Source organism: Talpa occidentalis, unplaced genomic scaffold (assembly GCF_014898055.3).
Source record: "Talpa occidentalis isolate TD23 unplaced genomic scaffold, MPIMG_talOcc4v2.1 talOcc4.8, whole genome shotgun sequence".
Classification (NCBI taxonomy): Eukaryota; Metazoa; Chordata; class Mammalia; order Eulipotyphla; family Talpidae; genus Talpa; species Talpa occidentalis.
Genome location: NW_023605194.1, coordinates 101,772,198 through 101,785,061, shown reverse-complemented (window position 1 = coordinate 101,785,061; position 12,864 = coordinate 101,772,198). Strand labels below are relative to the sequence as shown.

The window sequence follows — 12,864 nt, the reverse complement described above, 5'->3', positions numbered from 1 at the left end:
AGGAGGCGCCGAGGAGGAAGAGGAGTTCCCGAGCGCCCGGCGCGCGCCCCGATCCGGTCCCCCGGCCGCGGGTCTCGGGCGCCGCGCGCCCCGGGGTCTTCCCGCGGCCTCGCGCTCCAGTCGGGGCGCCCGCGCGCCCGGCCCCCCGCGGGCCCCGCCGCGCTTTGGCCCCGAGCCGCCGGCGGGCGGGCGAGAGCGCAGGGCGGAGGCAGCGGCCGCGCTGGGCCGGGAGGAGGCCGCCGAGGGTGCCGAGCGGCCCCGGCCCGGCGCGCGGGGGGAGATGGCGTCCTACGTGGATAACAGCTTCCGCCAAGCCGTGATGAAGAACCCCGCCGAGAGGACCCCCCAGGTGAGCCTCGCCGGCGGCCGCCAGCCCTCGGCGGGGTCGGTGCCTCCCAGGCTGCGCCCTCCCCCTCCCGCTGCCCCTCCACCCCACCCCGCTTCTTGACACAGCCCCGTGCACCCCACTTCTCCCACCAGGACCCCAACTTCCAGGGGCATCCCGGCGACGAGGCTTCCCCTCCCGGCCCATCCTGGGTTCTTTCTCCCCTTTCTAAGGTATCCGCTGCCTTTTCGCTGCCCTCCCCATTGCTGACCTTCCCCCTGCGTTTGCCCGGCGGGGGAGCAGTCCTCTCATTGGCTTCCCCTCTTCCCAGCCGCCACCCGGCCCCCCTGAATCTCAGGGGGGGCTCCCCGCGCCTCGGCAGGCCGGCTGTTCCTGCCACCCCGACTGCCAGCCCCTTTCCGCGCCCTGCGTGTGGCATTTCCACCTATGGAGTTCTGGGGTGTTTGCAGAGGTCTGGGAGGAAACTTATCTGGCTCAGCAAAAGAACAAGTCGTGTTGGTCTTTTAAACGGAAACACTGCATTTTTCGCTCTTTCTTTTTTTTAACTATTTTGCTCATTTGAAAAAGGGTGCTGCTTTGCGATGGGGAGGGACACTGAATAAATAGCTGGGCTCGTGCTTTTAGTTTAAACTGCAGACATAACTGCAGAGCAGGCAGATTCACATGCACCCCCTGGAAGGGCACCCTGAGGATTCTTTTGGTGTTGCACAACCTTGTCAAAATTAGATAAGTTTGTTAACCTTTATACATGCGTTTACCTTCGGGCTTAGTTTTCTCTCAAGTGGAGGAATTGCTGATTGTGTTGGGTTTGGTTGTCTCCATTTGGTCTAGAGAGAGGGAAATTTTATACAATTGTGGTGGTTTGATTTTTTTTTTTTTTTGGCTTTTAATTGCTGAGTGAATAGTGACGCATATTCCTGAGCGTTGGGAGGTGACTACAGGAGATCCTGCTGCCAACCCTCTTAAGACAAATAAGCTCTCCTGATCTTTTAGACCTTCAGACATTTAAGATCTAATGCTCAAAAGAGTTGCTTCGCTTGTTAGTTGTTAGATGCCATCTGTTCAAATCCAAATGCTCTGCTTCTCTGACGTTGATTATTATTTAATGTGGGAAGAGCAGAGTAAAATAGAATCTTCCACTGTCTGCCTTTTTGGACAGGGTACAAGAATGACACCTGGTACCATTTTTTGATTTTTTATTTCTCATGATGGAGCGGTCACATCTGGGGTGGGAGTGTCATAGATAAATTGCATATATTTACCAAATGTGCGAAAGATGGGTGATAATTCACTAGAGATGGGTGAAATTCATTACACAGTGTCTCCAGAAAGTTCCTATTCCAACATATTCTCTCTCTCTTTCTCTCTTTTGAAAGATTTATTTATTTATGCATACAAGAGCTGGGGTACAGGCCAGAGATGGGGGGGCGGATGGAGGAAGTGAGAGGATTCACCAGAGTCAGAGCAGGGAACAGAACAGGCAGACTGACTGAAATACACTGCTGAGGGGAGCAGCTGGGGAGACAGGAGAGGCCTGCTGCGCCCCGTGGGTTGTTCCTTGGCAAGCCGGGGATCGAACTTGTGCTGCAGAGGCTGTGGATATCTTCATAGTGCATGGCTTAACCCCTGGCTCCACCAGGGAGGCCCTCCAACATTATCAAAAACAATGTCCAGCTTTGCTGTTTTCCCTGGGCGTTACAAGAACCTCTTCTTTGCCTTCTCCATCTGCTGGTTTTAAAATTGTCAACTGAATCAGTTAATCTGCATTTGAAAATGCATGTTCCCAGTAGCAGCATGGTGGAAAAGCAAATTTCTGTGAAATATTTCCATTCCTTTCAGGGTTTGAAGTGCCAACTGAAATCACAACACATGCTGAGAATATTGGAGCCTAGCAAGGCCAGTCAGAAAATGATGTCAGAGGCCTTTAGTGGAAATCAGAGGAGGGGAGAGAGGTGCCTTTGCTTGATTAATTAGAGTAGCCACCACTCCAACCCTATCCAGAGGAGAAGGGGCGCGGTCAACAAACAAGACTGGAAGAGACAAAACTTCCTCTGTGACACAGTGTGTGGATTGTGCCAAATAAATGAACTGTTAAACTTTCCTGTTCCCCTGGCCAGTTGTGTAGTACCAAGTAATAACTGATCCAGGACAGAACCTGGCTTGAGTCAAAAGTGGACCATATAACTAACACCACAGCATGAAAGCTTCATTGACAGTTTGAAAGTCAGGTATTTCCTCCCTCGTGGGCCCCCCCCCCACCTTATAGACAGAGTAAACAGAGAAAGCTGCCAAAGATTTTGAACCTTCTTAAGTGTCAATCCTGTTAACTTTGATGTTCATTTGGTTATTACTCTGTGCACACCCCCCATGTTTATTTGTTATTTCAAAGAGAAAGTGGTTTGAAATGTGAATGTTTTCCATCTTTACCTGGCTTGTCAACAGTAATTAATCCAAACGTTTGAAACAAATAATTCATTTTATTCAAAGATGTTTTGGTAGCAGGTGCTTTTTGTATTGGATTATTTGTTAATGCAATAGCTGAAAGTTTTTTTATACTCCTTTTTTTCATGAATGCTTAGAGTTAGAATTTTGTTACATAAGAAGGGAAACATATTAAATAAACTTGATATCATGAACAGAAGGTTGTGAATTAGGAAGTTTTGCTGCCATGCTTCCTTCTGTTTTGCAGGATAGACACAGTGAAAGAGTTTGGATGATTCTCGCTAGATGCAAAAGGAAGGTGCTTTAAAAGAAAAAAAAAAAAAACAGAGGAAGATATTGAAGTATTTTTTTTGCTGAAGTCAGTTGTTTTCAACCCTTCCAGCTCAGTTTTTTGCTCACAAACCCCAGGAGGATATAGTTTTGTACTTAGGTCAATCAGTTGCTTAGAAGCAATGTCACTATTGTAACCTAAGATGTTAGCTAGAAGAGAATAGGGTAAGGGTGGGGGGATCTGGGGGAGTCTCAGTGTTAACACAGGACTTGGAAAACTTGGGAGCTTTTCATGCTGGCAAATGGGAACCCACATCATTAGAAAGAGAGAATGGTAATGAGAAGTTAGAAAAAAAATTGACAAGAATTTTTAGCCAAAGTATCGGTGTTCATATTTCAAGGGTTGTCACTAGTTCACTTGATAGTCTAAGAGGAGGAAGAAATGTGTGTCCCATGTTGTGTATCTGGAAACCTGGCTCAGTTCTGGTCAGTGGGGCCCTGTGTTCTAAATAACAAAGTCCCTTGACAATAATGAACACTAAGCATTCTATTGACATTTTTCAGTGCACCTCTGTTGAAAAACAGGACTCTTAAATAATTGCTTTATTCAACTATTTGGGTTTATGTCTTTAATCACGTAAATGGGAAGCTTGGTCACCAAAGCAATTTAGTGAAGTAAAGACCTAAATAAATTACAAACAGCTTTATTCCCCGAGGTTTTGAACAATAAAATGATTTTTCTAAACCATTTTATTAACTTGTTGCATTCAGACTCTTTGAAATTGCTTCTGTAAAGTGTTCAGATGCATATTTTTAGTTTTTCAGGTGAAATATGTATTGCAGAATTGTTTCCTCTATTTTAAAGACCTAAGTTAATGTGTTTTTGGTCATAAAAGTTACTTTTGTAACTGTTATGGGTAAAACAGTCCCTGTCTCATCTCCTCCTAGTTAATAGTATTTGTCCTTTACCATTGGACCTCTTTTTTGGGGGGGAGGGGAGGTTATTGTATCTTTTGATTTAGTTCCTAACTCATGACTTTGTCAGCTGAGAGTTCATAACAATACAAGACTTAATTCTTTCCAAAGTCATTTAGTAGAATATGTCTTGAGTCACAATGAGAGGACTGAAAAAATAACCTGTAGCCCAAGAACTTTGAGTTATGAGAATCTGCACAGAAGACTCTCTCTCTGGTAAATATTTAACTTCCAAATCTAGTGGAAGAATTGTGTCTATCTCTGTCAATTTTCCAGTTGGTTTTCTTTTTATCCATGTTTACGAGTTATTTTCATTTGACAATATTTGGATTCTAGTTTAGCTTATCTTGGGCTCTAGTAATACACATTTGTTACTTACTTAGATTTTGTTTACAAATCACAACTAAATGGTCTATATGCAATTTAAAAAGCATGTTTCACAAAGTAATGCCCATTTGATCACAGCGTTTAGCTTTTGCAACACTCTTATTTGAATTTATAGGTTAAAAAAGGCACACATTTAGGGGCCTCCCCGGTGGCGCAGCGGTTGAGCGCTGGGTTGCTAAGCTGCCCGCAGCCTCTGCAGCCTCCGCAGCGCTGGTTCGATTCCCGGCTGCTTCCCGGCCACCGGAGGAGGGTCCCACATGGCGCACAGACCTCTCCTGCCGCCCGTTGCTCCCCTCAGCAGTGTACTTCGGTCCTTCTGCCTGCTCTGCTCCCCACTCTGGCTCTGGTGAATTCTCTCACCCTCCTGCACTTCTGATTGTACCCAGTGCTTATATAAATAAATAAATCTTTAAAAAAAAAAAGGCACACATTTATAACTGAAAAACTAATTTCAAAGTATGAACAGGTGAGAATTTAAGTTTATGGTAAACATTATTAGCATTCTTTTGGAATATTGGTGGAAACTTAGTTGCCTTCAAATAACTATAAACATTTAGTAATTAATAGTTCCATAATTAGCTTTGTATGTCTTGGCTGAGGTTCAAAATGGATCTCTCCAACTGCATTGCTGTATCTAGAGGTTTTTTTTTTTTAACACCTATAAGCTTTCACAAAGAGTCAAAAAGAACAAAAAAAATTAAAGGAAGAGAACTACCTAGTTGCTAATTTGTTGCCTTTTTTCCCTCTCACAAAAGGATACAATAAAGCCAAAAGAAACTATAACCTTCAGCCACTATTATTTTTAACTGTTGCTATTTGAGTTAAAAAAAAAAGGAGGGTATACGATCCAAAACTGTTCTTAAAGTCAGTATTCTTTGCATCATAAGAAAAGTCAACATGTCTTTTAAGAAAATTTTACTGAGGGACTGAAAAAAGTCCTTATCTAGTAGGATTTGGGGAGAAACTTAATGATCACGCTGAATCCTGCCTTGGGTGATATTTGAAATTCAAGTTTCATAAAGTAACATTACCTAAGGCAATGTCTCAGATAACAATTACCTCTCTGAAATAAAGATATGATAGCTGTTTTATAAAGCAGAAAAACCTTACTTCGGCTTGACTCATGGAAATTTACTTTTGAAAGTTTTGTCACTTATTTGTAAATTTCCTAGGTAGTGAAAACAAATTGTAATTACCTGAAGTAACTCATCTAGACTAAAGAGAGAAAGAAATGGGGGCTCTATGCTTCCTTGATATCTGTGTTTTATGGGTTATTTCTTTGCCTCATCCCAGTTTTAGTAGCAGTTTCCTCATCTGTAAAATGAGAAAATGTAGGTTCCTGATGTTTTGTAGGATAAGTGAAAGAACATCCATTTACTATTTAGTGCAATGTCAAATGATAGTTCTTTTGTAGCATATTTCAGTGAAATACCTATTCAGTAGAATCTGGGAATGCAGAGATGAAATGAGCCTTCTCTCAGGTAACTTACCAGTCTGTTGTATCTATAAGTACAAAGTGATTCATTATTGCTGTAACAGCTGTCTTGTGGCAGTTGTGACCAGAGTGTGGACTTCCCGGATGACTGTACTGAGTCTTGGGGTAGTAGGAATTCACCCACCAGACCAGGGGACAGGGAACGTATTCCATACTGCCCTGCTGTTGTAGAAGTTGCACACATGGTTATAAGAAAATGATAGACCTTTGTTCATTGTTTTGGAGCCCAGCGGGTGAGTAGGAATGGGGAGTGACTCTTACCAGCATATAGATGCTTGTGATTTGGAGGGAAGTAAGAGATGGGGAGCTCTGTTAGAGGCTGATGTCTGTTCTTCAGGCTTGAGATGATCAGGAGCCTGACCTACACCGTAGCTGAACGTGAGCACATTTATATTGGCAGCTCATTGTATCAAATTTGCTTGCATTGCGTCAGGACAGCCTAATCATGGCAGTGACAGTGATGGACTTTTCCTAGCTCATAGGGGAAATGATACATGTTAAATGTAATTTTCTTCATTTTAAAGATTTTTTTAACTTTTTTTTTTTTTTTAAAGATTTATTCATGCATACAAGAACAGAGGTACAGGCCAGAGGCCCGGGAGGGTAAGAGGATTCTAAGAGGATTCACCAGAGATAGATCGGGGAACAGAACAGGCAGACTGACTGAAATACACTGCTGAGGGGAGCAGCAGGCGAGGCAGGAGAGGTCTGCTGCGCCATGTGGGTTGCTCCCTGGCTGGCCGGGATCTGAATGGTGCTGCAGAGGCTGAGGCTGTGAGGCTGCGGACAGCTTCACTGCGCTGCGCTCACCCCACTGTGTCACCAGGGGAGGCCCCATTTTAAAGACTTTTAACATATTTTTTCCTTCAACTTTGATATCTTCCACGTGTTTGTTTTGTATTCTAATAAGAAATATCTGGTTTATCATATCATAATGCTAAATATATTTGTTTTTCTTAATCCCTAATGAGAATGACATTTGCAAGCATTTGTTCTTTGAAAGATTTGAGAACCTTCTGAGCTTGAGAAGCAAACCTAAGTTTTTCGTATAAAAGCTTGTATTGACCTGTGAGGCACAGTGTAATGGTGCAGTGAGCTCTTGAGACCAGTTCCTTATTCCCGTGCACCATTATTTTTTGTTTAGATAGATTAATTAATGTTGATAAATTAGGAAGGAGAACTAATTGGCAGTACATATATAATTGGTCTTTTGTTGCTTTGTTAGATCTCTGGTACATATAGTTAGCAAAATATGTTCAGTGGTTATAATGCCAGCCTGTGTGTAGGGAGGAAAACAAAGCAATTGCCACATTATTTTGACAGTAAGGATTTTTATCTTTTCAGGAAAAACCCCTCTATTTTCACATGCTAATTAACCACTACTTACTGAGCTGTATGAAGTATGATTTCCTTTTCTTCATTCTCTGTACTTTTGGTGTGGTGGTGGTGGGGTTAGTTTTTGTGTTCCTGAAGTACCATTATCTGAGGATTGGGGAAATGTAAGGTGAAATGGGTTTAATAGTGATAATAATGAGAAAACTCTAGAGTGATGTGAATAAAATAAAGACCAAAGATCAGTACGTTTTAGATGAGCAAGAGTTGTGATGGTATAGCACATTCTAGCGTTTCAATTTATTAGTTCCTTTACAGAGGTTTTCTTTTTTGTTTGCTTATAACTTTAGCCATCAGTGATGCCTTACTCAAAGAAATGCCTTGCTCAAGTAGCATTTTTATAATTCAGAAGGAAGTCTAATGGATATATTTACAAGGGAATCCCAGTGGGCTAATTGGGGACAGTTTAAACAACAAAACAATGTATTATAACCCCTAGGAGGGAAATATCTTTGAGTTTATACTAATATAAGCAAATAATTGGATAAATAAATGGGGAGAAAAAGACAACTCTTTGTTATAGTTGAATTTCCAATAAAAAAGTAGAAGGAATGACGGAAATAGAAAATCACCTGTAGGCAAACATCAAGTAATAATTGTTGCAGGAATCATCTGTGTATGGCAGTAGGATGAGAATATAGTGTAGATCTAATATCATCAGAATATTTCCATAGTTTCAAGGTGTCTCCACCTTAAGATTACCTAATTAATTACAAAGGAGAAATCAGTACCTTTAATGAAGAAAACTGGCAGACACTATATGATCCTGCTGATCAAAGTTATAGCAACCATAATAAGCATAATAATATGTATTTTCTGATATGATGCCCTTGAAAAGGGCACAGCCGTGGTGATAGTCTCACAGTAAAAGACTTTACTGTAGGAGCCAGAAAGAAGTGTCACAGATCAGGGGAGAATAAGGAAAAGTGGTAACCAAGTAAGATTCTGGACTAGATCCTGAACCAGAAAAAATAATTTTTAGACAACTGGTAAAATTTGAAGTTAGATAATTTTATAAAGAATTATTTTAGCTGTTAAATTATGGGAAGGTTTTTGCAGAGTGAAAGTATCTTTGAGCTGTTTTTTAGACAACTTAGTTCAGAATTACTTAAAAAATAAAAGGAAGCATAGATTTTGTAGTTTTTTTTGTGACGCTGACAAGGAGTTACTAAATTAAGATATTTTAAAAATTAGTAATTTTCCTGATTAACAATTTAATCTTATTAAAGTGATTAGTGTCTTTTAACTAGATATTTTGGATGCAGTGGCTCATTAATGACATGGTTGAAGCAACACATTAGTTGGAGGAAATTTAAAATATACAGATACCTATATACATTATAACTTTAATAAATAGACAAGGAGAGCTAACATAACTTTTAACTATTTTTTCATCCATATTCTTACCTGATTTTTGTAGCTATTCAAGAGATAGTGTATTTTACTGCATTTGAATGTTCCATCATCCTTAATTTATGTAAGTTACACAATTTACTATAAAAAAAAATATGTGGGAAATACAATACTCAATGTATATCAAGCAACATAGAGTCAACATTATGGTAGTGCCCTAAGAAAGTCAATCCAGGTGAAATTGAAGTTGTGGGTTCCCCGGTACACCTTTCCCTTTCTTGTGAACTTGCAAGTTCTTTAAATTGTTACATTTGGTAGGCGTGAGGGGGTGGAAAGCAGGGAAAAGAGTGACAAGGGTGTGTTTAAAAAGTCTAGTCAGAAGCAATATTTTAGCTACAGATGATAATATTATCGAAGGTGAGTGTAGTCAGTATTTTCATTTAGACTTTTTAGGACTTTCAGTATTAAAGAAACAGGAATTTCTTTTTTAAAATCTGCTGAAGGTAGAAATATACCTACAAAACTTTCTGGCCCTCATGTGTATGCCTTTGCATTTCAGTTATAAAGCCAGTCCCCATACCCTCCACTTCCCACTCTCCATTAGCCACCTAACTTTTCCCTTTTTTGGTGGTAAACACTAGGGAATGCATGCTGTTTTTGTATACCACCTATTACTTTTGTCCTATAAAATTGGCACTGGAAGACTGAATTTAAAAATATGAGACCTCACACTTGAGGTAACTACAAACAAACTAAGAGCTAGAAAGTATTAACCATTTTTAATAATTAAAAATGGAAACATTGCCTATATGTTAAGAGAACTTTCTGATTGATGACATCAACAGTAAATTCCTTTTGATGGCACAAGTGAAAAAGAAAAAGGCTTGGCCAGGCTTTGAAGTAACTAAAATTTTCTAAAATAAAAATGTGAAACCGTGTGAGAGTGTAGGTAAAACAATTTAACGTTTGTCCATTTTGTTCTGTATGTTAGTAATTATTTGAATTCTTCAAGGCAATAAGTTCCTGATTTCTTCTCTGGACTATATAATGCAGCTTGGCAAACTCTATTTTCTTTTAAGCATTTTCAGATTTATTAGGAGATGCCTAGTCAAATTGTTAGAAACATTTAGTTGTTAAATTTTTTAGTTATTGTATTAAGAAGCTGCTTGATCACATGCGTCTTTTCAAACTGAGGAGTTTTTAAAATTCATGATTTAAAATATTAAAATACAGTAGTATAACATGACAAGAAGTGAGGTAAGGAAGAATTGGACTGCATTTCCATTTTGTGTCTGATCCCCCTACTTTTGTAGAGCTGGAAAAAATTGAGAACCAAGCATTAGGTTACCTGCATGCTTGCTCATTGAATTCGAGAAATCACAGTCTTCTTTTGGATGCATGCAACGTATGCAGAAACCCCAAAGTTCAGTAGCCCCAATTGTGACCCTCCAAATCTGAATCTTTATCTGTGACTAATTGGAAATGAATGAGAATTCCACTAGCAACATGGTAAAATCATTTCACTTAAAAAACCTTGTTCCCCTTTATATGCTCTGGGATGAGTGATTACCATTGCAGTTATACATTTATAACTTTAATTGTATGCACAGAAAAGTTTTGATATTTTGTGCATTTTCATCGTAATCTAGTGGTTGTGCTCCTGGACTTTGTGGTCAAACAGACTGTGGTGAGGTATTTAACTTTTGTGGGTATCAAGCTTTGAAATTTCATGGACTATTTAAACATTTCATAAGACACTGGAGCACAGACACTGATTTGTCACTTATTTACTTTTGCCAAGTGAGTGTATTAAAATAACATAAACTTGCTTCCCATTCTTCTTATCGCATAAAATAATGTGTTTAATTTTCACACCCATGTGAAGTTGGTAATATTATCATACCCAACCATGGCAAATTTTTAACCAGTCCTTGGCAAAAACAGAATAATGTGGTTAAAAAAAAAAAGAAGTTATTTATTTTGAGATTATGGATCTTTTTAATTTTATGATATTACAATGTTCTTTCTTTTGAAGTAGATAGATGGCAAATTAACATCTGCTCCAGAATTTAATGAATACTAGTGTGGAGTGTTAAATAAATATGTTGTTATTATTTAACTAGTTGTATTTAGTCTCAAATTTACCTTTTGCCTGAGATATTTTTTCCTCATTAATGTATTTTATCACTAAATCACTGACGTGACTTATAAATTAAGTTCTTAGCTTACATTGTATTGGTATTGCATTGGTCTGCGGGTTACCCAAAACTGAACACATGGAGGCTTGACTGTGGGCTCATTTTTTCACACAATAAAAAATTTAAAGGTAGGCAGGGCTGCTCTGGTGTAGATACTTACAATGTCATTATGGAGTCTGACTTAGTCTCCTACTGAGCAAGTGACTTTAGTTTTTAGTTTTCAAAGCCACAAAGTGATGGATGTACCATGAAGCAGGAAAAAAGGGAGGGTGTTGAAAATAAAACATCTTTTATTTTGAAAGAATTGTCATTGGCCAGATCTGTGTCACATGACTATCCCTAGTCAAAAGATGCTGGAAATTTGAATATTTTGCATTTAAGGGCTTTAATTACAGAAAGACAGGAAAGAATGAAATTAGATAAATGAATGCTGTTAGTGGATCATATTTGTCTTCTACTTTTTCACCCATGTTTTATTTTTAATTTTAACATGTAATTGCTCTTCTCATGGAAGGCACAGAGTGATATTTGGAGTGTCTAGAGACTCCCTAACCCATGGATGCTTCTCTTACCTGATGCTGATGCCTGAGTGACATTGAGGAAAACCCATGAATTGCAATGTTGGCTTGTGGTTTTGAGGGGAACCTGGAGGCTAGCAGGCTGGTAGTCTTCACAGTGCTCACGCTGGTTCACATTTGTCATTGTCAGACCTGTGGCCGAGGCGGCGTCTCAGGAGCATTTGAGGAGGGCTGCAAATCTAGTCTGGTCTCTAGGAGATCCTTCACTAAAAAATGTTGAAAATTCCAGATCTACTTTGGACTCCAGTAGAGGAAATAGACAACACAAATAGTGAAGTGAATTTCTCCCTGATATAGGGGAAGAGCCAAGAAACTGTTGAAAATTTAATCCCCTAGATCAGGAGTGAGTAAACTATAGCCCTTGGGCCAAATTGGGCCCCTGGCCTGTTTTTGTATATAAGCTTGGAACATAGCCAAGCTCATTCATAGGTGTTGTCAGTGACTGCTTTCTCCCTGCAGAAGCTGAGTTGAGTAGGTGACAAGAGGCTGTATAGCTTGCAAAGCCTAAACAGTGCTGTCTGACTTGTTTTCCAGTTTGTCCTTTGCCGAACCTCTATTTGCCAATACCTCTGGAGGACAGTGGGTGTGGGAGTGATTATTTAATGCTGTTATCAGTTATACCTCAGAGAAGTGGAGAACATTCTTTCTAATATTTGATAGGGTGAAGAGTAGACCAGACTTTGCTATGAAAGCATATTTTGTAATTTCAAGGGCTGAGCCTATTAACATAACAATATCATAAACAAAAATATCTTTATTTTTAAATTATGTTCCTTAAATTTAAATATATGTATGGTCTTTTAGTTAGTCAAGTATTAGACAACTGCAGAGCACTCTGGGAGTTGTTTGTAATGTAGTTCTGAACAGATTTGACTGTGACTGGCCTAACTTAGAAAACTCCAATGACAGAAGCTTGGGAAATGTCTGTCAAATTGGTCAAAACATCAAATCAACTTGACCGTTATTTTTCTTTCTTAGTAGTGTTCTCACTCAGGTTTTGTTTTTAAAATGACTTGTAGGAAATGTTAATAAGTCACTTGAACACAAATGTTTCAGTTGCTGTTTCATATTCTCTTACTAGCCAATTTATAAATGAAAACTTTAAGAGCTTTAAAGGAGTAAGTGAACATACTATAGATTTTTTGGTACATGTCACAGTTTTTATTCCTTATTTATTTCAAGGGAAGATAACTTGGTGGAAATTTTGTATTTTGGTGCCACAGAAGACAAATTTGTTACCTTAGAAATAAACACTGCTACTAGGGAATTAATACAATGTATTTAATATTAAATGAAAAACATTGATTTTTCAATTCTATTAATCCTTGAGTTTTGTGTTCTACTTCTTCAATACCTGCATAAATGACTTAAATTATTTTAATTCCTCAATTTGCCAATAATAATGCTAAATGCTTATGAAACATTCAA

At 39.2% G+C, this 12,864-nt stretch overlaps 1 protein-coding gene across 7 annotated transcripts in view; it reads left to right on the top strand.

The window, feature by feature from the left end:
* Window positions 1-231: 231 nt before the first annotated feature.
* The window catches only part of RAPGEF2 (Rap guanine nucleotide exchange factor 2), a 193,192-nt gene continuing 180,559 nt past the window's right edge, over window positions 232-12,864 (top strand). For all 7 annotated transcript variants that reach the window (XM_037497596.1, XM_037497591.1, XM_037497597.1 and 4 more), the window contains exon 1: window positions 232-349. In XM_037497596.1, the coding sequence (XP_037353493.1) occupies window positions 281-349 (69 nt within the window). In that variant the 5' untranslated portion in view covers window positions 232-280. The remainder of the gene's footprint in view (window positions 350-12,864) is intronic.